This window comes from Octodon degus, unplaced genomic scaffold, assembly GCF_000260255.1.
Source record: "Octodon degus isolate 3935 unplaced genomic scaffold, OctDeg1.0 scaffold00011, whole genome shotgun sequence".
Lineage (NCBI taxonomy): Eukaryota > Metazoa > Chordata > Mammalia > Rodentia > Octodontidae > Octodon > Octodon degus.
Genome location: NW_004524587.1, coordinates 15,715,897 through 15,743,524, shown reverse-complemented (window position 1 = coordinate 15,743,524; position 27,628 = coordinate 15,715,897). Strand labels below are relative to the sequence as shown.

The window sequence follows — 27,628 nt, the reverse complement described above, 5'->3', positions numbered from 1 at the left end:
GGTGCACTTCAAGGGTAATAGGACCTCAGTCCTTTGCTTCTTTGCCATAAGTTGAGGGGCTTTGCTCTGGCATGCCCTCTCCAGTAGGATCAGTCATGAGTCACAGGCCTGAGAGCAACGCAGCCAACCGTGGCCTGAAACCTTGACTGTGAGCCCAAATAAGTCTGTTCTCTAAAGTGATTATCTTGGGTATTTGTTATAGTGAGGAAAAGCTGAGACAATTATTGGTTAAAGAGAGATAACAATCAAATGCAATACATGTCTCTTTTTTTATGATAAGCCTTAAGTGGACCCAATTCTTTAAAAAAACCTATTACCATGAGTGCCTTCTGGGGGAAATTCATAGGACTGGATATGAGTTGAAGAGTTGTTCATTTTTTTGTGGCCAGGTAAAACTACTGTGTTTTTTTTTTTTTTTAAATGTATTTGGTACAGGGTCTCACTATGCAGCTTAGACTCACACTGATCCTCCTGTTTTCAGCCTCCCCATCCCTGGGATTACAGGCATGTGCTACCACACCCAGTCTGCGTGGCCAGCTCAGCATGCCTGAGAGACCAGGCCCGCACAGCACGTGATGCTGGAGATCAAACGCCAGTCCCTGTGCTTACCTAAGCAAGAGCTTAGTTCTCTGAGATATCTCACCAGCCCTGACTTTTTTTTTTCTTTTTTTTTGGTATTTAGGACAGGGTGTACAGGGTCTCACTGCATAGATTGAACTCATAGTGATCCTCCTGTTTACAGCCTCCCAAATGCTGGGATTACAGGCACGCACCACCATGCCCAGTCTCAATCTTGCCCTAGCGGTGGGGGCAGGGCTGGCATGGCAGGCCCAGGCATTGAACTCCCAGCCCCTGCATCTGCCTAAGCAAGTGCCTTAATCCACTGAGCTATTTGGCCAGCCCTGTTTATTTTTTGGTATAGGGTTTTACCAGCATTTCAGACTCATAGTGAGTCTCCTGTCCTAGCCGTCCCAGAGCTGGGACTACAGGTACACACCACCAGCACTGTGTGCCAGGGCTCTGGGGGTAGGTAGGTAGCATGGCATGTGGTAATGCAGATAAATCTCAGGACCTTGAGCTTGCAAGGAAGGTGCTTATGCTGCCAAGCTGTCTCCCCAGCCCTTTAATAACTTTTCTAATGCAAATGCAGGACATAATCCTTGAAATCAACGCTTCATGTCTCTGCAGATTACTCTCCAATATACAGTATACAAACATAAATTAGGCCAGTGTTTTAACAGGTCAACAACTATTGAATGTAGTGGTGGATTATGTGGTATATAGATATATTTATATATTACTCTTTTAATACTTCTTGTATACTTGCAACTTTCCCTAATCAAAATATTGGGATAAAATTCCAAAATTAAAGAAACTACAATGCACTGATCCATCCTGTATTCCACTACCACTATCTTCTCCCAAATTTTAGGCCCCCACCACTAAGACACTATGACATACCAGGAAATGAATATAAATTAAGGATTTATTACAAAAAGCAAAATGTTAGATCCTTGTTGTCACTGATTCAAGAAAACAAAGCCATGAGCTCCAGGTGAAGCTGAGGTTAGGACACTGGTACATGGTGAAGGTCAAATCCAGGCTCAGGAGCGGGCTGACAGACACTGATTCACAACCTCCAGCAGGTGAGTGTTCTCCAAGGCAGCTGCCACCCGCTCCTTATCTGCAAGCTGTTTGTTCACTAGGCAGGAAGGAAGAGTATGAAAGGCAGAATCAAAGCCAGGCTCTGGCTAGGCTGCTAGCAAACTCCATTTCCATTTTAGTACAGTATGTCCTATCAATGCGGCTGTCCTATCACATTCTGGGGATTCCAACCCTTGATTAGCCTACCCCACCTTCCTGAGCTCCTAGCTAGACTGCTTTATTACAATCCTTTCCACCTGGCTACCCGTATTTGCTTCCAGTACTGCTAAAGCCTGTCACACTGGAATGGGTACTAGGAGATTGTAGGAGGGGAGAACATGGAAAGCAGAAGGCCTGGGTCAGGCTACTTTGGTCTAGGCTATCACTTTCATTGAAGAGTCTCTGTCAACTTCACTAATTTAGTCCCACCTTAATTCTGTCTTACAAACTACTGTAGCAAGGGGAAAGCCACAGACAACTTAAGACCATAGGACATCACCAATGCCATCAGTTCACACTTACCTGCATGCTCCGAGGCATGGGTCCCTGGAGTAATGTGCACATCCATCTAGTAAGGAGATAATCTGAGCCTGAGTATCCATCCACCTTTTTGTTCCCTCCCTCTAAACCCTGGGGCACATCCTGAACTGATCCCCTCTCCTAATTATACCTCTGGACTCCCTCTTCCATTGCACCCCAAATCTACTCACAGCCATGCCAACTTTATCCACAGCATAGGCCATCCCTGACTCATATCCATCTACAGCTTCCCAACTGCCTTCCTGCCAAACTCCTCACTACTTTTCTATTCTTTACAGCTCATATCTTTATTCTTGTTGCATCAAATTGGAAAACTTCCTCTAGGTCGTTTCTGCTGGCTCCACCTCAACAAGCATAAGGTTCTTGCTCTCACTGTCCTGTGTCAGTACCAGACCCCTACACTCGTTTCACAAATGGTGCCCAATTCCAACTGACCTTGAAACGCTGGGGAAGGGAGCGCAGGAGCTTGACTTTGATGGACAGGCCAATAAGGGTGGCCATGCTGCAGTGTGGAATGGTGGGTGTAAAGGCCACGGCCACTGTGCTGTCAGGATCACTAACCTGGTGGTAGTGAGGAAAAGACATCAGGGTCCACGGACACCTCCAACACTGAGGGAGGGTCTTTTTTTGGTTGCTTTGGGCAAGTCATCTAGCCTTTATGGGCTTCTGCTTCAACATTCATAAAATGAGCACAAGAATCTCTCCTCCAAAGATCCCCCTGGGAGTTCACGGGCTGAAAAACGTCACTCTTGTATATAGTGGAATCTGACTGTCTCAGACAAGTTGCGCTTGTCACTGGTAGTAACTCACCTGAACCCTAACTTGCTCTACTACGTTCAATTCTTCTAGTGTCAGCGGATGCTCCGGGTCATTGATAGAGCGAATAAGATGTGTCAAATGAAGGAAAAAGGACTTTTCGTTTTTCTCCACTCAGAACCCTCGGCCAGGAATGCCCGTCCGGGATACTCCTCCACCAACTGCTGGACTTTACAGCTCCTTCCCAAGGACCCGAGAACCCGCCCCGACCCAGCAGCAGTGGATATCAAAAATCTCGCGCGCGTCTATGCTGTCCGGAACCTGCTCGTCCTCCTCGCCCGCCGTCACAGGCCGCTCCCCAGAACGCTCATAGATGAGGGGGTTAGCGTTCTCCAGAAGCCCACCGCCCACCCCGCCCCCACCTCCAACTCCGCCCCCGCCTCCACCGCCGCCAAAGCCCACCATCCCTGAGCCACAGTCCACACCAATTTGCATATACTTCCGCTCCAAACTATGCAAATCCTGGGAACAGGAAGAGGCGTGGCCTTACTACGGGATCTCGCTAGGGACAGTTTTCGCTGCCATCCCTCAGGCTTGAGTTTGAGATGACCAGCGGTTTTGGCTTGTAGACTACTCGCATTCAGGACAATTAGAAGGAACTCCCGGGATGCTGCGCCGTGGGGGCCAATCCGGAAAAGACATATTGAGACCAAGGCCAGTTGACCTAGCACACTTATGAGCCGCAGAGCAGTCTGTGGTTAAGTCTCACACCCAGTTCTCCGGGAAGTCAGGCAGTCAGGCACTCAGATGCCCAGGCTGGCTTCCCTCTATCCTGGCAGGGTTCACCATATTTCGGAATGTCTTAGTGATTTCCTGCCTGCCCCGTAGAACAATAGGCCTGGGGATCACCCCCAGGAACATGATTTGAGATACAGTAGGTACTTTTTAGTTATTTGTTAGGTGGATAAGCGACAATGAGGTCTACCTCCCCTGGAAAGAGGACACTCAAACCCTTTACCCGCCCCAGCCTGGGTGAGTCACTAAGAAGTGGCACATTCACTTTTTTTAAAGTTTATTTATTTATTTTGTGTGTGTGTGTGTGTGTGTGTGTGTGTGTGGCCAGCTCAGCCCACCAGGGGGCGGCGCTGGCTGGCATGTGGTGCTGGGGAATCGAACCGCGGTCCCTGTGCTTTGCTAAGCTTGTTTTAAGTAGGTGCTTTAGACCACTGAGCCATCTCACCAGCCCAACACATTCACTTTTGTATTTCAGAAGCAGGGACGAATAGGGAAAGAACAGCATTCCCTCCCAGACCTAAAGGAGGACGGACCTGTGAAGTCGCACCCATTATAATAGTTTGAGTCCCAGTGCAAAACGCAAAGAGGAGCTGTCAGCATGAAGGGCACAATCACAACTCCCTGTATGTGTTCAAGCCTTTCCAGCCTCCCACAGCGAAATTTGATTTCCTCTATCCTTGGGGAATCTCATCCCACAACTCTTCAAGCAGCACTCCTGAGTTTTCCAGTTACGGTTTCTTGCTCCCTCCTCTTGACCCTCAACACTCTTCCAGCTGTGACTGCAAAGATAATAGGCATAGTGACTAGTTTTGAGAAAAGGACTTCCTGTTAGCTCACAAGGACTGCAGAAGATAAGAGATTATCCTTTGAGGCAGTGAGAGAAAGCCAAAGGAAGGGAAGGTGGCTATGCTCCCCCTTCTGCCTCCTGGCTCCGTGGACCTCTGCCTACCTCATCTGCAATCTCCACCTTGCCCTGCCTACTCTGTGCCCCACCTATCTCTGCCAGGTTCAAACTCTAGCAGAGACAGTTCATTCTTCTGTTTCTTGTTGGCGAAACACAGTTTCTTCAATAGCAGAACAGAAACTGGCCTGTAAACAGAAATGTGGTTGGACAAGTTTCCTGCCTGGCTGAACTCTATGGTCTGTGGACTCCTGCTTCTTCTCATGTGTGCCCAGGGTAAGATTCCTGTAGGGGGTGGTAGGGACTGTGTCTCATCTGCAAAGTGCAGAGTTAGAGCCTAAGAATATGGAAGCGAAGTTCCAGGGAGGGAAGTGCTGGTGGAAATGTCAAACTACAGTGTGGGAATGTTGGGCCTAAAGACCATCTCCAAACCTGCCCAGTGCCCTAAGTGGGCCTTGAGAGAATAGAAATGATTAGAGCTAAGGACATGCAGCACTTCAGAGGGAATCCAGCATGAGGGCTATGAGGAGTGCTGAAAACATAGGTCAGAAGCCTTGTGGAGGGAGCTGGAATTCTGGGCATTTCAGCCCAGAATGTAGCTATGGCTATAGCTGATCCTGGCCTTCAGGGATAACAATTATGACAGCAATAGCTTCCTGAAGGCACTGGGTTCTAAGCATGATGCCAGATTTTCCAGGGGTGACCCTAGAATCCTCTGAAGGTGCCTCAGGCAAATTTACTGGCTCTGAAAAACAGAAGACCCTGGGTACCACATCTCCAAGCTGAGCTGAGGGAGCTCTAGGTTTCTTTCATTCCATATCCCAAACTCGGGCAAAAGTATGGCTTGGCTTCTAGAGTAGAGGTGATGTTTTATGTGCCTTCAAGATATACCCAGGTTCTTATCAGGAGCTGATACCATTATGGCTACATATGCAGGGTGAATTTTCAGCTTTTGACCCTGTCACTGAAAGCCTCATGATGTAGGAGCTGGCAGCCTGCCCTTACCCTTTCTGATTCCAGTCTGCACAGAGCCACCACTCTAATCAGCCCTAGGATATACCCTGCTAGATTGCTTCTCTCTCTCTCTCTCTCTCTCTCTCTCTCTCTCTCTCTCTCTCTCTCTCTCTTTGGTGGAACCAGGGATTGAACCCAGGTCCTTGATTTTCCAGGCCAGTGCTTATTCTACTGAGCCATCTCCCTGGTCCTAGATTGCTTTTGTACCTGCTAATGACCAGGCTCTTAGCAACACAACTTCTACAAAGGATGACTGCCGGAATCTCTTTGATTCATCCTCTGTAAACAAATCTTTTGGCTTGGATTTATGTTCAGTATCACTGAGGAGTGATAAAGGGATGCAGAGTTGAGGTCTACCTCCCACTCACTGATTCAGATCTGCTGGCTCCGTGATAACATCAATATCATAGTATATGACATGCTGTGCCCAGAACTCTAAGATATGTGTACCCAATCTTCCAACTGGGACACCCCATCAGGTTTTGTCTTGTGTTGTAACAAATATAAGTTGTCAGTATCTGGTGGCCATAGTGAATTATATGGACAGAGATCTCATGTAGAAAGGTGTCTTTAAGTAGCACATTACTAGGGAGAGGAGTTTTCTTTTGGATTTGGGAAGATGTTGAAAACTGTCCGGTTTGGTGCCTGTAAGTGGCTGGTACCCAGTCTTTAATGTATTTGGTACAGGGTATCACTATGCAGCTCAGAATCATAGTGCTTCTCTTTTCAACCTCCTCAGTGCTGGGATTACAGGGGCACACCACCATGCTTGACTTTGCTATCCTGTCTTTAGCTGCTCCATGTGTCATCAGACTTGCTGATTCATGTGGACCTGATTGGGATGGATAGGAGTATTAGCTCTCCATAATGTTTGGTGATGTTTAACTTTTTCTTTGTGGAATTGGGCCCAGCAGAAGAACCTGAGACAGCAGGAGGGAGGTGGTACCTGGTGGAGATGACAGCTGCAGGGGACTGTGCATGGACACCTCCCTGTATGACACTTCTCTGCACGCTGAAGCACAGAGAGGTTCAGGGGTGATTGAATGGTGAACAGCATTGAGCGGCCTCCTGTAAGGGAGAGAGGAGAGCTCACGAGCACTATGTGTCCATCATCCGTTTTCAACAATAATGGGCATTTGGACTTCCTCATTTTGTCCTCTGGACCATTAGGTGGTCAGTTTTTTCCTCCCCTCCAGACCCTGCCAGAGGCAGATGGACTTATGGTTTGGTCACAAGTGCATCTCTTTCTCATAGCTTTCCTTGTCATAGCCCTCTTTGTATGGAGGTGTGGAGAGGTGTTTTCTTTATGTCACGCTACCTTAAGCAGGAAGTCTTTGAGGATAGGAGACTTTTTAGTTGAATCCTCCCAGTACCATACAGGAACTGGCAAAATTAGTATAGAAGAAACTGTCCCCCATAAGTACATAAGAATCTTTGATGGAAGATCCTATGACACCCTGACATTCTTTTGCATAAGCTGGAGTCAGGCCCAGTGATGCTGGTGGTAGTATGGAAGGAGAATATAACAGCCAAAATGTGTCTGAAGCAAAGTTTTGCAGATCAGGGTCCCTTGAAAGAGTGAACTGAGGTAGAAATAACCAATGTGTGAGGCAGCTAACGGGGCACACCCAGCCCTGATGTGCATCTCTCTGCCCACAGCCCAGGACTCTGCCAGCCCCATCCAGACCACAAACACAGGACAGGTGCGGGGCAGCCTTGTGCATGTGAAGGGCACCGATTTGGAGGTCCACACTTTCCTGGGAATTCCCTTTGCCAAGCCACCTCTAGGACCTTTGCGGTTTGCACCCCCTGAAGCCCCTGAGCCCTGGAGTGGTGTGAGGGATGCCTCCTCCCACCCTGCTATGTAAGCTCTCTGGGGAGCTGGGGAAACTCAGGCCCTTGGGAGGGATTGGGTGCTCTGAACTCAGAGATGGGATGCAACTAAATTGTACAGCCAGTTTTCCTCTGTATTGAGTATTCTGGGCTCCAGAGGGTAGAGGAACTATGTTACACTCAGCTCAGGGTTGGGGACCTAAAGGTATTAGGTGCAGAAGAATTGGGCAAAGACAGATTTATTTGTGGCTTTGAGTTATAGTATTGTTCTATGGCATTGAGGAGCTCTCTGCAAGATACTCAGGTTAATCTTTCAATCTTGGGAGAACCTCTGATCCAGCAGCAGAGACAACCTGGATCTCAGGATGAGCAATACTGTTAACTCCCTTACAGAGACTACATCCTAAACAGGAACTGTACCAACTGACAGGATCAGTTACCACAGTGGTTTTGACCACAACTGGCCTTGGAAAAATTGTCTTTCCTTGACACCAGGTGTCCCCAAGATGCTGCCTTAAGTAGTCCAGAGGGTATGAAGGTGTTTAATGTGACCCCGCTCCCTATACCCATGTCTGAAGACTGCCTGTACCTCAACATCTACACACCTGCTCATGTCCGTGAGGGATCTAGCCTGCCTGTGAGTGTGTAACCATGGTCAGATTGGGTAGGGGAGGACATTTCTTCTCAAAGATTAGAAGGTGGCTAAAGATATGGCTTAGTGATATGTATTTGCCTCTCAAGCACAAAGTTCTAGGTTCAAGTTCATGCACCACAAAATCAAACAAAACTGAAAGAGAATAGGATAAAAGTGGATGTGGTTAGCTTGGCTGTGTTGCCATGTAGACCCTGCTGTGAAGCCTTCTGCTATGGAGACCAAGAGGAGCTGCTCGGTCAGGTTGGGCAACTGACCCCTAGGCATTAAGTCACAGAGCCCTAACTGGTGCCAGAGATCAGAGGTTTAGTGCCAAAGCGCTCCACTTTGAAATCAGCCAAGAACGCAGCTGTAGTTTATCTGTTGGGCCAAGGAAATAGTATTTTTATTATTATTTATGCAGGACAATATCAGAAATTCCCCCTTGTCTTCCATTGTCGAGGGATCTGAGAGTAATAAATCCAGGCTTGGATTCATGGGGTTGACCTAAAAGTAAGAAAGCCTGGTTGGCCTGATTGAAACTGGGTCTGTCTCTCATGCCTCAGATATGTTGTCTTACTAGAGTCCTGTGCAGTAGTTACATAGAGCCTAGGCAGTGGATAGTGTATGAGAAGGCCAGGTGTTGTTTGGATTGGGCAGAAGTCTCATGGCCTCTCTCTTTACTTCCCCAGGTGATGGTATGGATCCATGGTGGTGGGCTGATTGTAGGCATGGCCTCTGTGTATGATGGCTCCATTCTGGCAGCTTCTGAGAATGTGGTGGTGGTCATAATCCAGTATCGCCTTGGTGTGCTGGGCTTCTTCAGGTAAGGCTGGGCAGTGGTGCTGGGAAATAAGACTGAGCAGAGCCAGAGCAGGCCTGTGACCCCTGTGCCTGTCACTTCTCAGCACTGGAGACCAACACGCTTCTGGAAACTGGGGCTACCTGGACCAAGTGGCTGCCCTACGCTGGGTACAGCAGAATATTGCTCACTTTGGAGGCAACCCTGACCGTGTCACCATTTTTGGCGAGTCAGCAGGTGGCATAAGCGTGTCCTCACTTGTCTTGTCCCCCATGTCCCAAGGACTCTTCCACGCTGCCATCATGGAGAGTGGAGTAGCCCTGCTACCTGATCTCATCTCCAACTCATCTGAAGGCATCTCCATGGTGCGTACCTCCAACCAACGCTTCACAGGACCCCTCTTTTTTCTCTCAGCTTCAGAGCCTCGGGTGCACTGTCATTTAGTGGGAACAATGAGGGCAGTTGAGATGGCCTGGGAATTACAGCCTTCCTAGGGATGCTGAGATCCTCAAGGGTGAGAATCTGCATAGCTTTGCCTCTAATAATCTGGGTATTTTCTGTGGTCAGCAAAGGTAACTGATGAGGTACCTATTGTGGAACCATGGAAACAAATGTGATGGCCCCTCTGGGTGAGATTTCTGATCAGCAGAGGAGAAAGAAGAGTTTATACTGGCAGCAATTCATATAGGGTATCCTGTGAAATTGGGGTTTACCTGCATGCAATGAGTCCTCTTCCTGCCTGCAAGAATGAGCTAGCCCCTGCCTGAACTAATTTCAGATAGTGGCCAACCTTTCTGGTTGTGAGAATGCTGACTCAGAGGCCATGGTGAGATGCCTACGTGGCAAGAGTGAAGAGGAGATTGTGACTATTACACAGGTTGGTTGTTCTCAGATGTGGGTGAAAGGGGTGATTTTGTGTGAGTGAGGGAGTCTTTTACTCTGTTCTCAGAAGTATGTCTGCCTGGGTTGCTGTGCACACAGACCTGCATGGGAAATGTGCACAAAGATGTGCTAAGTCAAAGGTGGGATTCCTGGGGTGGTTATGAGTATCCTGAGATGAGTTAAAGAGAGGCTGGAAGGAAGTCATTGGGCCTTAGAAAATATCTGAGACCTAAAAAAAAGTATGAGACCTGACCTTGATTCCTGTTTTGAATGTTCCTTTAGTCCTTCAAGGTCATCCCATCTGTAGTGGATGGAGTCTTCCTGCCCAGGCACCCCCAGGAGCTCCTGGCCTCTGCTGACTTTCAACCTGTCCCCAGCATCATCGGTATCAACAATGATGAGTATGGCTGGGGCTTGCCCATGGTAAGGCCCAGTTCCAGCTCTTAGTAGTTTTGGGGTTACATTTGGTATGGGAGTCCCCTGGGTTATATGGGTGCATACTGATCTGACACTTAGGTTTGTACTATTTCTCCATGACCCAGGTTTTTGACATCCAGGAGAAAATGAACAGAGAGACTCTGTTGGCTGCTCTGCAAAGCACGACAACACAGATGGTGAGGATCGCTGCTCCTACCCCAACGATATGGCACCCTCACATTCATCCCATGCAGCTGTCTCATCACAATAAACTGAACCACCTATTTGGTTCTACGTAGGGTCACCTCAAGAGTTACCTTTTTCCCATCCCTATTCCATGGCCCATCTGCTGTTTTCCCAGCCCAATCTCCCTCTCACACCTGGAAATCTGTCTAACTTGATTCTCCATGATCCGCCTGAGGTAGATGTTGCCTGCTGAGTTCGGTGCCCTGTTGATGGAAGAGTATATGGGGGACAATGAGGACCCCCAGACCCTTCAACTCCAGTTCCATGAGATGATGGCAGATTCCATGTTTGTGATTCCTGCGCTGAAAGTAGCACATTTTCATCGTGAGTACATCTGTAAATGAGGTCTCACTGCCTTGGTGGGAGCTCAGAACAGAGTCCCAGGTGAAGTCTATAGAGCCCAGGTCTGATCCCCATTTATTGAGCCTCTGATGCCAGACACTTGATGTCTCTCATATCAGTAAATCTTTGTGGTTAAATCTGAAGCAAAAAGAGTAACTCTGGACCGTCACAATTCCTGATTTAGAATATACTATAAAGCCATAGTAACAAAAAGAGTATGGTAATAGTGCAACATAGATCCATAGACCAGTGGACTAGAATAGGAAACACCATAACAAAGATAAACAAGTACATCTATATGAGTGTTTGGAAAGAAGTCAAAATACGTGCTTTGCCAATTGTGCAGGGAAAAATAAATAAATAAATATGCTTTTCTCCTGTAATTCCGGTGTTCTGGGAGGCTGAAGCAGAAGGATTGTGAATTTCAGCCTGATTTGGACAACTTCATGAATTAGTGAGATCATGTGTCAGATTGAAAAAATGAAAAAAGGGGTTGGAAATGTAGCTCAGTGGAAGCCAAGCATTCACGTCCCAGTACCACACACACATACACAAAAAGAATACTGTGTCTGTCCTTAGGGATGTGAAATACAATAAATACTACTGAGGATTAAGGATGTAGAGAAATTGGAAGCCTCCTCTACTATTGGTAGACATAAAATTAGTGTAGCCATTATGGAAGTCATTATGGGATTCCTCCAAAAACTAAAACCAGGGTCACAGTTTGATGTAGATATACAACTCTCAGTATATTCTGCAAGAATTGAGTCAGCATGCCACAGAGAGGCCAGCCCAGGCATCATTGTTACAGTATATTTTGTAATAGCTAAGTATTATACTGTATCCTAGGTATCCATGAAGAAATGAACAGATAAGGAATATGTTTACATAAAATAGAATATTGCTCATCCCTAAAGTAGAATGAGCTCACATCATTTACATGGAAGTGGATGGAACTGCAGATCATTATGTTAAGTGCCATGAGCCGGGCACAGAATGTCCCATATCACATATTTCCTGCACTGTAGAAATGTGGAAAAAAGGAGAAATATGAAAGAAAGACTAGTAGAGAAGAGGAAGAAATCAGGAGGAAGACAGTGCCGGTGAATGATCACAGTGTTCTATGCATGTACAAATATGCCAAAATTAAACTCACCAGTTGGTTTATCTAATACGCAGTAAAAATGGTTTTCATTTATTTATTTATTTATTTATTTATTTATTATTATTTCTCAATGAATTTAGCACAGGGTCTACATGGCATAAAGTGTCTCACTACTTAGACTGGGCTCACAGTGATTCTCCTGTTCTCACTGTCACATGTGGTGCGTATACAGGCACGTGCCAACATGCCTAGTGTCAGTGTCTCAGTGCGCCTTGTGGGCAGGGCAAGCATGGCTCTGCCGGGGATTCCACCCAGGTGACTGTGCTCTGCCTAAGCAGGGTTTTACACCTGGTGTAAAGGACAGAACCTTTCTCAATATACAAGTGGAGAAACTGAGGAGGGTGATACTCAGTGAGATACGAAAATTGTTCAGCTGGGATGTCCAAGGTCATGAGTTACCAAAGTCCCTCGCCACTGTTCCTGCTGTAAACTGGGGCTCTTTACCACACTGCTTCAGATTCCTGCCAACTCTGGACTTAGGTGTTTTATCAACAAGGGTGAGGCAGAAGAACTCCAGTTAAGAGGTCACAAGTCACAGCTGTTCACCTCCTCAGGTTCCCGTGGCACTGTCTACTTCTATGAATTCGAACATCCCCCCAGCTTCCTGAAAAACATCAGGCCACCCCATGTGAAGGCTGACCATGCTGATGAGGTTCCTTTTGTCTTTGGATACTTCTTGTGGGGTAAGAAAGGTGAGTCTCCTTGACATCCAGGAGCAAGGATGGGGCTCTAGTCGGGTCCCTGAGTTGTGACTTGATCCTCCAGATAAGGAAGTTGGGTCCCAAAGAGAGGACAGGATCAATGCTCACTATCTTACACTTCAAGAGACTGTACTGGGATGAGAATCCAAGGCCTTGCACTCCACTTATTGTTCCCTCCTCAGGATTCCCCATGCTGACCATGTTGTCAGCATGGTGACAAGGGCAGGAGGGACCATCTCAAAGCCAATTTTTTAAAATGACTTACCAGAGTGAAAGGAAGAAGGGACCTTATAGTCCAGCACTAAGCCATGCTCAGTTCGACTATAAACTGAGATGACAAAGGTTGGGCAAAGGGAAGGCCTGGCTCTAGGATAAATGGGGAAGGCCTCATGTCCAGGGTCAGGCTATAGCTGAGTGATAAGATTGGTACATAAGTGTGCAGGAGGTGAGTGTGATGAACATCTATCCAAGACCTGGGCCTTGGTCTTCTCTCTGCAGCTGAGTTTACTGAGGAAGAAGAGCTGCTACATAGGAGGATGATGAAGTATTGGGCCAACTTTGCACGAAATGGGTGAGCTGATACCCTCTACCTCAGTCTTCCTTGGTGTACAAACCCATCAGGTGCACCTCTTATCTGTGGAGACTTTGTTAGCTTATGTGTGTTCTTAAATCACATGTTAACTCTATTGCAAGGCCTAGATTTATGGGGACACAGAGAGGGGCCTTGCCAGTACAGGTCACTCATTTCTGTCCTAGTGACCTGTGTGTGGGGTGCGGTGGGCCATACTGCTGTGGTTCAGTCACAGCCTGCCTCTAAGAGGGATGGACAAAACAGGACCAGAAGCTCTGTCTCACCTGGAGGGGACACTACTGGGATGACCTTGTTCCCTGTATCAGGAAATGTCCCCCTTATTTCCACACTTGCCAGCTTAGCCGCTGGTCCTGATATAAATCAAGGCACTCTGATGGTGCTCACCTAGGCGCAGCTGACCTCTCACCCCCTCTTGGGAGGGTATCTTCACAGGAACCCCAATGGTGAGGGCCTGCCCCACTGGCCTGCATTAGACAGTGAGGAGCAGTACCTGCAGCTGGACATTGAGCCTACCGTGGGCCGTGCCCTGAAGGCCTCCAGACTGAAGTTCTGGACGGAGACCCTGCCGCAGAAGATCCAGGAGATGAAGGGGGCTAAGGAGGAGCACACAGAGCTGTAACTCCCTGTGTGTAGGAGAGAAGGGTGGGCCTGAGTGCATGCAGGCCTGCCTCTGCTGCCACATACAAACACACTCATGCAAACATTCATCAACTGTCCTGCCATCGATTCAGCCCTCACTCATGGAGAATCCCCTGCATGATGTTCATTGCCAAGGATGCCTTGTGACCCTCTTACTATTGTATTCTCCAGTGATATGGCTTGTACCTAGATGTCTCTCTCAAGCATAATATGTTCATAGCTGGGGCTTTCTAGAGGTGACTGGATCTAGGGTATGTGATGCTGAGATCAAGTAGTTGATGCTGACATTAATCCATGTTTCCATAGTAGGATTAAGGGTTCCCTTCCCTGGGTGTGAGCAATTCCTCCCTAAGGGTAGGGAGCCTGGCTAGGATATAACAGGAGGCTTGCTACTGTCACTTGCCACTTGCTGATGCTGAGCCTGCTGATTTCTGCCTTTGGCCTGCGTTTAACTGTTTCTTCTCTGTGACTCCCTTCTGCCTGCGTACTATTGTACTGAAACCTCTATAGACTGTGAGCCAAAACAACCTTTCCTCTTTTAACTTTGGGTGTTGAGTATTTTGTGTCAGCAACAAAAAATAAATGATACACTCTGGGAGCTATGGACGGGTAATCCCAGGGGATATCCACCTTCCTCACTGTGGAGGGCCACCTAAGTGACTCTTGAAAGTCGAGCAAGTGTCTCCATTTTGGCTGAGCCTCACCTTATTTCCATGTATTGATATGTACAGAGCTGGCTAGTTTCCTTATGCCTTCCATTGGCTTTAAGGAGTTCATGTTTTGGTTTTGTTTTGTTGGAACTGGGGATTGAACTCAGGCCCTTGCACTTGCCAGGGAAGCGCTTATTCCACTGAGCCATCTCCCCAGCCCTAAGCAGTTCATATCAGTGTAGCTAAGCTGCTGGTGGTAGTCTTTGAACACAGCAGTTGTGTTTTCCCAGAAACCCCCACCTATTACTCTCTAGTTTGAGCTCTGTCAAGAGGGGATGAAGAGCCAGTGCTCCACACTGTCCAGCTAGGATCCAGCCTCAGATTTTGAGATGGAGCCTATGACTTCCTGGGGCTAGAAGATTACACATCAGAGCTGAAGCAATGACTCCAAAACATTTGTTACTATCTCAGCTGTTTTATACAGAATGCTCTTTCTGCATATCTTTCTCTGCATGTTGCAGAGGGGATTGCAGGTTTCTTACCTAGCCCAGCTCACTGCACTCACCTACTTCTACCATTCTCACACTCACTCATCCTCAAGCCACTCCTTTCTTCATGAATGAATAGATCCCGGGTTCAGCAGTGGGTGAAGGTCTTTGTTCCAGATAGCCATCATCATGGCTGGACCTAGTACCCCTTGACTCCCCATTACTACAAATATGTCCTAGTGTCTTTATTCTCACCATGGGTTGCATTGGGTATTGTAGGTTGGAATTAACTCAAGAAGATTTGAATAATTTATACATAGGATTACAAATACAAACTTCATGGACTGAGATGAGACCCAGGAAGGGCTCTCTGTATCTCAGCACCACGCTATATCTGCAACCCTTTTCCTTTGCTTACCTGATCTTCATTCCTGTACTGTTGTGTGAAATGAAAGCATTGTTTTGAAGAATGTTATCCACACCTGGGTGTCAAAGTTCTTTTCACCTCTCATTGACTCCATATGTGCTTATATCTATATAGGCAACAGAAGCGCAGATTTCATAAACCTGGGCTCTCTGTATGTTCAGGCTTATATAAAAGTGTATCATAAGCTGTGTAGTTTCTAAACAACAAAAACTCATTTACAGATTAGGAGACTAAGAAGTGGGTATCAGGTTACTAGCAGATTTGGCTTGTTCTGTCTAATAGACAGTGCTTTGTCACCATGACCACACATGGTAGAAGGGGTAAACAGTAGCCCTCATCACTACTTACTGTTCCTGGAGCCGGGGAGATAGTTCAGTGGAATGAGCACTTGCCTGGCAAGCGCAAGGATCTGAGATCAATCCCTGGTTCCACCAAAACAAAAACAACAACAACAAAAAAACTACTTACTGTGCCTGTTGAACCATCAACTTAAGGTTAGCTTTCAATTTATGAATTTGTGAGCTGTACAATATTAAAAGCATATGTAGAGCTTCACCAAAGCAGCCACCAAGTTTGGCAACTACTGAGAATATCTCTGTTGTCTACCTACATTAAATTTTATCTATCATTAAGTTTTGAAACAACTCACTCATCTATTTCTGTCCAGAGAAGTTGCAGGCTCTTTTCATGAGCATTAGAGTTGGTCATGTCTGCTTGCCCTTGGAGCTTGGGCCAGTGTGTGGTTCTGTAGAGCCAGGCAGGTCCTCAATGGCAGTCTCCTGAAGTTTGCTGTTGTTTTCATGGTTTCTGCGGAAAATGCTTTGTCATACATAAATGGTCATTGTGAATCTGTGAAAAGGTTACTGTAATCATCTGTTTTAAAAGTGGTTTTAAAAAAAAGTGATTTTAGCGAGACTTGCTGGCCCTGCACGTGGGGGCATGCTGAGACTTGTTCACCACACTTTATCTTGGAACGATATTTTCCTGGCTGTGAATATTTCAGTTATGGGCCTACCTTCCTGGGAGTACCATAGGCCCAGGAGTGCCCTTCTGGGTACCTTCTAGAATCAGTAGATTCAGGTATATGTTACTCAGGTGGAGAAAGGACTTTTTGGCATTTATTCATTTTGGCAGAAATGAGGTTCAGGTAAGATACTGAAAAAGGGCAGATGAGTAAGAGGGTTGTTATGGTTTGAGTCTAGTTGTCCCTCTAAAGCCTCAGGTAAGTCATTGGGGTAGCTTGTGGCATTTGTGATTAATTCATGATCCAATGCTGGGATTAGGGGTGTGTGTGACACTTGCCCTGGGGCAGAGAGCCGGAATACATTGTGGGGTAGGGGGAGAGAAAGGCTTGCTAACTTCTCCAGTAGCTTCTCCCTTTTGGTTTTTGCTGTTTTACTCCACCATGAACTGCCACCATTTACCTGGTGCCACTCTGCATTGGAGCCAGCTGAGTTCTGAATGAAACTTCCACTAACCATGAGCTAAATAAATCTTTTCTTCCTTAACTTAGGGTATTGAGTATTTTGTCTCAGCAATGAGAGAAAAGTAACTGACAGGGTATCTGTGAGATGTGCCAGAGCCAGGTGTGATGGCACATACCTGTCACCCCAGGGCTCTGTAAGGCTGAGGCATGAGGATCACAAGTTTGAGCCCAGCCTCGGAACTTACCACCTTAGAGACCCTGTCTCATAATAAATAATAAAAAGTTACCAATGATTTAGCTTGGTGCCATGCCTTACATTCAATCTCCAGTACCATGGGGGGGGGGCAATAAAGTATTGTCAGTGTCTAATGTGTTTGCATCCAACAATCATAACAATATAGGGAGGGCACTGGTGTTACAGATCCCCAGATCAAGAATGTGGGGAATAATGAGGAATCTTGAAGGGAAGACAGTCACTATGGTTGCAGGAGGCAAACGGGAGCCTTCAGGATGAGGGGCAGACTCACCTCTCTGCCTCTGTCAAGTTGTCTCCTTCGGCAGCATCAAAGGAGGCTCCCATTCCCATCTCTCGGACCTCATAGGAAATCACCTTAAAGAAGTGTTCTTAGGTTCTCTGATTCCAGTTTCTTTCTCCCTCAAGTTGAAAGCTACAGTGATGCTTGTCATTGCAAAAAAAATGAAGTTAGTGATTCCAGATTTGAAGAGAGTTCCTGATGTCTCAAAAATACCTTCGAAGGATGCTACAAAGTGCTAACACAGAAGGGAGACAGACACACCCATCCTGCTGGCTATTGGGTCCCTGTGACCTCTGCCCAATCAATGCTACTCCCTAGCAGCCCCCACCTTCTCTGGCCATCCGGGACACCACCTCCTTCCTTCTGGGTTCAAACTCTGACCTGGGCCACACTGCAGGAAGGCTGCCTGTATGTAAAACACAGTGGAGCTCCAGCAGGACAGAACATGCAGGAAAACTGATCATGCAACTGACAGACTCCCTACCCTGCTGAGTGCTGTAGCCTGCTGCTCTTAATTCTTCTAGCTCCAGGTCAACATGAAAGTCTGGCAGAAGATCACAGATACTGGTGAGGCATGTGCCAAAGGGTGCCGAAGCCTGAGACAGCAGGGCAGGGGAACTAAGGGGAGAGAGAATTGTCAGGGAAGGAGATGGGAGGTGGCAGTGGACTATATGAGCACTGTGCCCTCCAGATCCCCTAAACCAAGCCATCAGGAAGGACCCTGGAAGCAAGTAGTATCAGAGTTGCCTGAGGACACCCAACACAAAGGAGCAGTCTGGTATGAGTCGTGCAGAGGAGCACAGGACAGGCATGCCCCACATCTTCTGGCAGTGGAGCTGGGATTTCGGTCCTCTCCTTCCTGAATGTATGGTTGTGGCTGTAGCTGCTGATGGCCCTTGTGTATAACAATAATGAAAGCAGTATCTTCCTCTGGCCTTGGTCTCTGAATGTGACCTCCCATAGCCAGAAAATGGCCCAGGTCCTCTAATAAAGGAAATGTAACAGGCATTGAGGGACACAAGCCTCTGGGTATCACATCCCAAACATGATCTGAGAGGTTCTTCCCTCAGTGCCCCTCACTTGAGACAAAAGTATGGATTGGCTTCTTTTTCTTCTTTCTGGGACTATGCATTTTATTTTTTCCATTTTATGTAATTGTACTTTATGTATAATGGGATCTGAGTATATCTCCTACCCTTGCCCATTGCAACCTGCCCCAAAGAATCCTCATTATCTTACCAGCATGGCCTACCATGCTGGACTCCTTCCCTTATCTGTACTTGACTCTACTTCTCAGGCAACCAAGATTTCTATCTGAAAGATCTGTCCAACCACCACCAGGGCTCCTGACTAAAGTCTGTGGGTTGGATTTATGTTCATTCAGTAGCACTGAGAAACCATAAGAAAGCATGGATTGGGCCCACTCTTTTGGGGGCATTTAAACTTGGGCTCTCAAAATCATGAAGAACAAATTGTCTTCTACATTCTACAAGGAGATTATCTGAGCTTGAGTATCTATCCACCTTTTTGCTCCCTCCCTCTAGACCCTAGGGCACATCGTCCAACATGCATCCATCCCCTAAGCACACCTCTGGACTCCCTCTTCCATTGCACCCCAAATCTACCCACAGCCATGCCAACTCTATCCACATCACAGGCCATCCCTGACCCAAATCCATTTACAGCTCCCCCACGGCCTTTCTGCCACACTCTTCACTACTTTTCTGTTCTTTACAGCTCATATCTTTATTCTTGTTACATCAAATTAGAACACATCCTCCAGTTCATTTTTTGTAGCTGCAACTCTTTATATCAAAACCATATGGTTCTTGCTCTTGCTGTCCTGTTGTCAGTACCAGAGCCTTACACCTGTTTCACAGTTGATGCTCTATTCCAACTAATGTTGAAATGCTGGGGAAGGAGGCACAGAAGCTGACTTTGATGGACAGCCCAAAAAGGGTGGCCTCGGTGCAGTGTGGAATGGTGGGTGGAAAGGCCATGGCCACTGTGCTGTCAGGATCACTTACTAACCTGGTGGTGGTGAGGAAGAGTCATCAGAGTGCAAGGACACCTCCAACCCTGCGGGAGAGTCTTTTGTCTCTTGCTTTAGGCAAGTCACCTAGCCTTTATGGGCTTCAGTTTCAACACTAATAAAATGGGCACAAGAATCTCTCCTCCAAAGATCCCTCCTGCGTGTCCCCGGCCTCAAAAATGTTACTCTTACATACAGTAGAATCCGATTGTCCCCGACAAGTTGCTCTTTTCACTGGTAGTAACTCACCTGAACCCTAACTTGCTCTACTACATTCTGTTATAACCTATGTAACCATCTCCATTGTTGTAACTAGAACAGCTATTTTGTTATACAACTCTGTACATTTCTGTTATAACCTATGTAATTGACTCCATTTTGTAACCAGAATAGCCATTCTATTATACACCTCTGTACGTTTCCACTGTAACTTTATTAACAAGGATTGTTTGGTAAAAGCTGACAACTTAAACTCCATCTTGGTGGCTCAAGCCATCCGTCAAACCTCTGGACACAGTTTGTTAATGTTCTAACTATTCCTTTGTTCTAAACCACAGTGTGTTAAAGGTTAGGATCTGAACTATTTCTTACCCCAGAGCACTCCACACAATATGTCCCGAGATCAACACCGTAGCATAAATTGTAATTATTTGTTCCTGAAAATTGTAACTGCATGTTGAAAAAAATGTAACCTTTTTCCCAAAAGTGGACGCTGACCCCTGTGCTGCATTCCCTTGCGCTCAAGTCACAAGACCTCCCCTTTGGGGTTTTCAGCCTTAAAAACCCTTGTCTCTCCCCACCTCGGCGGGCACCTACTTGGAGAGGAGAGTATGTGCCGCCGCTGAGCTCAGCTAAACAAAGCGCTTTGTATTTTTAAGTTGAGTCCGGTTTTTGATTTCTGGGTTACAACACGTTCAATTCTTCTACTGTCAGCGGATACTCCGGGTCACTGAGAGAGCGAATAAGAGAGCGAATAAGATGTGTCAAACGAAGGAAAAAGGACTTTCCACTTTTCTCCACTCAGAACCCTCGGTCAGGAATGCCCATCCTGGATAGTCCTCCACCAAATGCTGGACTTTACAGCTCCCTCGCAAGGACGCGAGAATCCGTCCCCTAACCAGAAGCAGTCGATATCAAAAGTGAGGCGCGCATTTGTGTTGTCCGGAATATGCTCCATCTCCTGGCCCTCCATTACAGGTCGCTCTCCAGAACGCTCTTAGATGAGTGGGTTAGTGTTCTCCAGGAGCCCACAGCCCACCCCGCCACCACCTCCAACTCCGCCCCCGCCTCCACCACCGCCAAAGTCCGTCATTCCTGAGGCACAGTCCACAACAGTTCCCATATACTTCCATTGCAACTTGTACAAATCATGGGAACAGGAAGAGGCGTGGCCTTACTGCGGGATCTCGCCTGGTACAGTTTTCACTGGCATCCTTCAAGCCTGAGTTTGAGAGATCAGCAGCTTTGGCTTGTAGACTACTAGTGTTCAGGATAATGAGAAGGAACTCCTGCGATTTTGCGCCTTGGGGGCCCAGCGGGAACAGACATTGAGCCCAAGGCCAGTAGTCCTAGGACACTTAGGAGTGGTGGAGAAGTCTGTGGTTAAGTCCCACACCCAGTTCTCCAGTAAGTCAGGCAGAGCAGGCACTCAGATGCCCAGGCTGGCTTCCCTCTATCCTGGCAGGGTTCTCTGCATTTAGGAATGTCCTAGTGATTTCCTGCCTGCCCTGTAGAACAATAGGCCTGGGGATCAGCTTTCAGGAACATGGTTCGTGATCCAGTATGTTTGTTTCACTTATTTGTTAGTTGGATAAGTGAAAACAAGGACTATCTCCACTGGAGAAATGACAATGAAACACTTTCCCTGCCCCTGCCTGGATGAGTCAATAAGAAGTGTGACATTCACCTATGTATTTCAGAAACAGGGCACTAATAGAGAAGGAACAGCATTCACTCCCAGATATGAGGCTGGACCTATGAAGTGGCATCTAGTATAATAGAGAGTTTGAGTCCCAGTGCAGAATACAAAGAAGAGGGCTACGGAGATAGCTCAGTAGATTAAGCAAATGCCTGGCAAGCATAAGGTCCTGAATTCAGTCCCTGGTACCACCCTCACCCCCCAAACCCTCCAAAAAAAGCATGCAAAGAGCAGCTGTTAGTATGAAGGGCACAATCACAACTCCATGTATTTGTCAGGCCTTTCCAGTCTCCCACAGGGAAATGCAATTTCCTACATCCTTGAGGAATCTCATCCCACAGCACTTCAAGCAGCACTTCTCAGTTTTTCAGTTAGGGTTCTTACTCCCTCCTCTTAGCCCTGGACACTCTTCCTGCTGTGACTGCAAAGACAATAGGCATCCTGACTTCAGTTTTGAGAAGAGGACTTCCTGGTAGCTCACAGAGACTGCAGAAGACAAGAGATACTTTTGAGGATGTGAGAGAAAGCCAAAGGAAGGGAAGGTGGCTATGCTCCCCCTTCTGCCTCCTGGCTCTCTGGACCTCTGCCTACCTCTTCTACAACCTCCACCTTGCCCTGCCTACTCTATGCCCCACCTACTGTCTGCCAGGTTCAAACTCCAACCAAAGCCAGTCCATTCTTTTGTTTCTTGTTGGGGAAATACAGCTTCTTCCATAGTAGAACAGAAACTGGCCTGTACACAGACATGTGGTTGGACAAGTTTCCTGCCTGGCTGAACTCTGTAGTCTGTGGACTCCTGCTTCTCTTCATCTGTGGCCTGGGTAAGATCCCCGTAGGGGGTGGTAGGGACTGTGTCTCATCTGCAAAGTGCAGAGGTAGAGCCTGAGAATATGGAAGTGAAGTTCCAGGGAGGGAGGTGCTGGTGGAAATGTCAAACTACAGTGTGGGAATCCTGTACCTCCTGACCACCCCAAAATATAAGCAAGGTGGGCTTTCAGAGTATAGAAATGATACGACCTAAGGGCATGTTGCATTTCAGAGGGAATCCAGCATGAGGGACATGAGGAGTGCTGGAAAGTCAGGTCAGAAGCCTCTTGGGAGGGACCTGAAACTCTAGGCATTTCAGCCCAGAAGGTAGCTATGGCTATAGCTGATGCTGGCCTTCAAGTGTAACAATAATGACAGTAGTTGCTTCCTGAAGGCATTGGGTTTTAAGCATGATACCATCTCTGCCAGAGGCTACCCTGGAATCCTCTGAAGGTGCCTCAGGCAAATTTACTAGTTCTGAAAAGCACAAGACCCTGGGTACATCTCAAAGCTGAGCTGAGAGCTCTGGATTCCTTTTATTCCACAGCCCAACCTCGGGCAAATGTATTGCTTGGCTTCTAGGTAAACGTGATGTGCTCTGTGCCTGCCAGATAGTCCGCAGGTTCTTATCAGGAGCTGATACCATTATGGCTGCATGTGCAGGGCGAAACTGTGGCCTTTGACCCTGTCACTCAAAGCCTCCTGATTTAGGACCTGGCAGCCTGCCTTCTTTTTTTCACATTCCATTCTGCCCAGGAGCCACCACTCAACTCAGCCCTAGGGCACAGCCTGCTAGATTCCTTTCTTACCTGCTATTGCCCAGGCTCTTGGTGGGCACCAAAACTTCTAGGCTTGAAGACTAGCTAAATCTCTTTGATGGCTCCTCTGTAAACAATCTTTTGCTTGGATTTATGTTCAGTATTGTTGAGGCGACAAAAAGGGGTAGAGAGTTGGGATGCACCTCATACTCACTGATTCAGACATGCTGGCTCCTCCAAAGAGAACATCAAGGTCATAGGGTCTTACATGCTGTGCCCGGAACTCTATGTAAGATGTCTGTACCCAATCTCTCAACTGGGACATTGCATCAGGTTTTGTCTTGTGTTGCAACAAATATCAGATACCAGTGTCTGGCGACCATAGTAAATTATATGGACAGAGATCTCAGCTGAAAACGTGTGTGTAAGTGGCACATTAACAGGGAAAGAAGTGTTCCTTTGGACTTGGGAAGATGTTGCTAAACTGTCCTTTCTGGTGCCTGTTAGTGGCTGCTACCCTGTTCAATATATTTGGTACAGGGTCTTACTGTGCAGCTTGGACTCATAGTGCTCCTCCTGTTTTTATCCATTTCAGCACTATGATTACAGGTGAACCCCGCCATGCCTGGCCATGCTACCCTATGTTTACCTGCTCCATGTGTCATCAGAGTTGTTGATTCATGTAGTCCTGATAGGTGATGGATGGGAGTATTAGCTCTCCATAATATTTGGGGATGTTTAACTTTTTTGTGTGGAATTTGACCCAGAGGAAGAACCTGAGACAGCAGGAGGGAGGTAGCACCTGGTGGAGATTACAGCTTCAGGGGACCATGTTAGGACACCTCCCTGCATGACTGACACCTCCCTGCACCTTGAAGCACAAAGAGGTTCAGGGCTGATTGAGTGGTGAACATTGAGTGTTCTCCTGTAAGGGAGAAAGGAGAGCTCATGAACACTATATGTCTATCATCCATTTTTAACAATAATGGGCATTTTGGAATTCCTCATTTTGTCTTCTGGACCATTAGGAGGTGAGTGGTTTCATTTCTTCCAGACCCCGAAAGGCAGATAGACTTATGGTTTGGTCACAAGTGCATCACTTTCTCATAGCTTTCCTCATCATATGCCTCTTAGCATGGAGGTGTGGAGAAGTGTTTTCTTTAAGTCATGCTACCTTGAGCAGAAGACTTTGAGGATGGGCGACTTTTTAATTGAATCCTCCTGGTATCACACAGGACTTGGCAGACTTAGTACAGAGGAATCTCTCCCTCATTAGTGTAAAAGAACTTTTGATGGAAGATCCTATGAAACCCTAAGGTGATTCTGGGTGAGGTGGTGTCAGGCCCAGTAATGGTGGTGGTATTACAGAAGGAGAACATAACAGCCAAAATGTGTCTGAAGCAAATTTTTGCAGATCTGGGTCCCTAGCAATGCTGAGCTGAGGGTGACAAAGAGGTAGCAATAACCACTGTGTGTGAGACCCAGTATGGGAAGACCCAGCTCTGGTGTGCATCTCTCTGCCCACAGCTCAGGACTCTGCCAACCCCATCCGGACCACAAACACAGGACAGGTGCGGGGCAGCCTTGTGCATGTGAAGGGCACCAATTTGGAGGTCCACACTTTCCTGGGAATTCCTTTTGCCAAGCCACCTCTAGGACCTTTGCGGTTTGCACCCCCTGAAGCTGCTGAGTCCTGGAGTGGTGTGAGGGATGCCTCCTCCCACCCTGCTATGTAAGCTCTCTGGGGAACTGTGGAAACGCAGTCCCTTGGGAGGGATTGGGAGCTCTGAGCTCAGAGCTTGAATGTGTTGTACTTTCACCCCAATGTACAGCTAGTTTCTTCTATATTGAGTATTCTGCACTCCAGAGGGTGGAGGAACTATTTGAGACGACTTAGAGGTTCGGAGCCTCAAGATAGTAGGTGGTGAAGCAAGGGGCAGAGACACATTTATTTCTGGCTTTGGGTTATGCTGTCTGTCCTATGACATTGGAGAGATCTCTGGAAGAGTTTCAGATTAATCAGTGAATCTTGTAGGAACCTCTGATCCCACTGCAGATAAAAACTTTACCTCAGGAGGGCAGTAATGATAAGCCTTTGGAGAATCCACCTTTTGTAGGCACTGTACCAACTGACAGGATGAGTTGCCACAGTGGTTTTGACAACAACTGGCCATGGAATAATGTCTGTCATTGTCACCAGGTGTCTGCAAAATTCTCTCTTAAGTAGTCCAGAGCGTATGAAAGTGTTTAATGTGACCCCACTCCCTATACCCATGTCTGAAGACTGCCTGTACCTCAACATCTACACACCTGCTCATGTCCGTGAGGGATCTAGCCTGCCTGTGAGTGTGTAACCATGGTCAGATTGGGTAGAGGGGAAATTTCTTCTCTAAGACTAGAAGGTGGCTAAATATATGACTTAGTGATAGACATTTGCCTGTCAAGCATAAAGGTCTAGATTAAAATTCATGTACCACAAAATCAAATAAAACTGAAAGAGAATAGGATAAAAGTGGATGTGGTTATCTTGGCTGTGTTGCCATGTGGACCCTGCTGTGAAGCCTTCTGCTATGGAGACCAAGAGGAGCTGCTCGGTCAGGTTGGGCAACTGACCCCTAGGCATTAAGTCACAGAGCCCTAACTGGTGCCAGAGATCAGAGGTTTTGGTGCCAAAGAGCTCCACTTTGAAATCACTGAAGAACCCAGCTGTAGTTTATCTGTTGAGCCAAGGAAATTATATTTTTATTATTATTTATACAGGACAGTATCAGAAATTCCCCCTTGTTTTCAATTATCAAGGGATCTGAGATTAATAGATGCAGGCGTGGATTCACGTGTTGACCTAAAAGTAAGAAAGTCCTGGTCGACCTGATTGAAACTGGGTCTGTCTCTCATGCCTCAGGTATGTTGTCTTACTAGAGTCCTGTGCAGTAGTTACATAGAGCCTAGGCAGTGGATAGTGTATGAGAAGGCCAGGTGCTGTTTGGATTGGGCAGAAGTCTCATGGCCTCTCTCTTTACTTCCCCAGGTGATGGTATGGATCCATGGTGGTGGGCTGATTGTAGGCATGGCCTCTATGCATGATGGCTCCATTCTGGCAGCTTCTGAGAATGTGGTGGTGGTCATTATCCAGTATCGCCTTGCTGTGCTGGGTTTCTTCAGGTGAGCCTGGGCAGTGGCGCTGGGAAATAAGACTGAGCAGAGCCAGAGCAGGCCTGTGACCCCTGTGCCTGTCACTTCTCAGCACTGGAGACCAACACGCCTCTGGCAACTGGGGCTACCTGGACCAAGTGGCTGCCCTACGCTGGGTACAGCAGAATATCGCTCACTTTGGAGGCAACCCTGACCGTGTCACCATTTTTGGCGTGTCAGCAGGTGGCACAAGCGTGTCCTCACTTGTCTTGTCCCCTATGTCCCAAGGACTCTTCCATGGTGCCATCATGGAGAGTGGAGTAGCCCTGCTACCTGGTCTCATCTCGAGCTCTTCTGAAGGCATCTCTACAGTGAGTACCCTCAACCGGCGCTGCACAGGACCCCTCTTTTCACCTCAGCTTCAGAGTCTCTGGTGTACTGTCATTCAGTGGGAACAATGAAGGCAGTTGAGATGGCCTAGGAATTGCAGCCTTCCTAGGAATTCTGAGATGCTCAAGGGTGAGAATGTACATACCTCTGCCTCTAATAACCTGAGTATGTTCTATGGTCACCAAAGGTAACTCATGAGGCACCCATTGTGGAACCATGGAAACAAATGTGATGGCCCCTCTGGGTGAGATTTCTGATCAGCAGAGGAGAAAGAAGAGTTTATACTGGCAGCAATTCGTATAGGGTATCCTGTGAAATTGGGGTTTACTTGCATGCAATGAGTCCTCTTCCTGCCTGCAAGAATGAGCCAGCCCCTGCCTGAACTAACTTCAGATAGTGGCTAACCTTTCTGGATGTGGGAAAGCTGACTCAGAGGCCATGGTGAGATGCCTACGTGGCAAGAGTGAAGAAGAAATTATGGCTATTACAAAGGTTGGTTATTCTCAGATGTGGGTGAAGGGGGTGAGTTAGTGTGAGTGAGGGAGTCTTTTACTCTACGGTCATAACCGTATCTGCATGGGTTGCTGTGCACACAGATCTGGGTGGGAAATGTGCACAAAGATATGCTAAGTTAGGGAGGGATTCCTGGGGCGGGTGTGAGCATCCTAGGGTGAGGTAAGAGTGGCAGGAAGCAAGTCATTGGGCCTTGGAAAATATCTGACACCTCAAAAGAAAAAAAAAAAATCTGAATGCTAATCTTGATCCCTGACTTGAATGTCCCCTTAGTCCTTCAAGATCATTCCTGCTGTAGTGGATGGGGTCTTCTTGCCCAGGCACCCCCAGGAGCTTCTGGCCTCTGCTGAGTTCAAACCTATTCCCAGCATCATTGGTGTCAATAACGATGAGTATGTTTGGAGGATCCCCATGGTAAAGCCCAGTTCCTAGCCATCAGTATATTGAGGTGTATATTTGTTATGGGGAGTCCTCTGTGTTACACATGTATATACTGATCTAACACTCAGCTGTATACTATTCCTCCATGACCTAGGTTTTTGACATCCAGGAGAAAATGAACAGAGAGACTCTGCGGGCTGCTCTGCAAAGCACGACAACACAGATGGTGAGGATCGCTGCTCCTACCCCAACGATATGGCACCCTCACAT

The 27,628-nt window shown here is 47.1% G+C and overlaps 3 protein-coding genes across 5 annotated transcripts in view; 2 read left to right on the top strand and 1 right to left on the bottom strand.

Annotated features, from left to right (window-relative positions):
* Positions 1-1,463: 1,463 nt before the first annotated feature.
* Fam96b (family with sequence similarity 96 member B) lies at positions 1,464-3,405 on the bottom strand. Its single transcript, XM_004626036.1, has 5 exons — positions 3,228-3,405; positions 2,995-3,074; positions 2,620-2,745; positions 2,167-2,212; positions 1,464-1,702 (listed from the first exon to the last, which is right to left on the bottom strand). The coding sequence occupies exons 1-5, from the start codon at positions 3,403-3,405 to the stop codon at positions 1,605-1,607; spliced, it is 528 nt and encodes a 175-aa protein (XP_004626093.1). The 3' UTR covers positions 1,464-1,604.
* Positions 3,406-3,427: 22 nt separating this feature from the next.
* LOC101580948 (cocaine esterase-like) lies at positions 3,428-14,403 on the top strand. 3 transcript variants are annotated; one of them, XM_023709257.1, is made up of 14 exons: positions 3,428-3,874; positions 4,211-4,305; positions 4,812-4,912; positions 7,310-7,514; positions 7,979-8,120; positions 8,807-8,940; positions 9,023-9,281; positions 9,695-9,793; positions 10,081-10,221; positions 10,341-10,412; positions 10,641-10,785; positions 12,523-12,660; positions 13,168-13,240; positions 13,694-14,403. In XM_023709257.1, the coding sequence occupies exons 3-14, from the start codon at positions 4,837-4,839 to the stop codon at positions 13,878-13,880; spliced, it is 1,671 nt and encodes a 556-aa protein (XP_023565025.1). In that variant the 5' UTR covers positions 3,428-3,874; positions 4,211-4,305; positions 4,812-4,836; the 3' UTR covers positions 13,881-14,403. The 3 variants fall into 3 exon arrangements, with proteins under 3 accessions (XP_023565025.1, XP_023565024.1, XP_004625958.1); XM_023709256.1 differs by having other exon boundaries at positions 4,211-4,912; XM_004625901.2 differs by lacking the exon at positions 3,428-3,874 and having other exon boundaries at positions 4,195-4,912.
* A 7,648-nt stretch (positions 14,404-22,051) lies between these two features.
* The window catches only part of LOC101581344 (cocaine esterase-like), a 28,331-nt gene continuing 22,754 nt past the window's right edge, over positions 22,052-27,628 (top strand). Inside the window, exons 1-8 of the mRNA XM_023709336.1 lie at positions 22,052-22,198; positions 24,470-24,674; positions 25,143-25,284; positions 25,971-26,104; positions 26,187-26,445; positions 26,858-26,956; positions 27,251-27,391; positions 27,513-27,584. Coding sequence (XP_023565104.1) covers positions 22,123-22,198; positions 24,470-24,674; positions 25,143-25,284; positions 25,971-26,104; positions 26,187-26,445; positions 26,858-26,956; positions 27,251-27,391; positions 27,513-27,584 — 1,128 coding nt within the window. The 5' untranslated portion in view covers positions 22,052-22,122. The remainder of the gene's footprint in view (positions 22,199-24,469; positions 24,675-25,142; positions 25,285-25,970; positions 26,105-26,186; positions 26,446-26,857; positions 26,957-27,250; positions 27,392-27,512; positions 27,585-27,628) is intronic.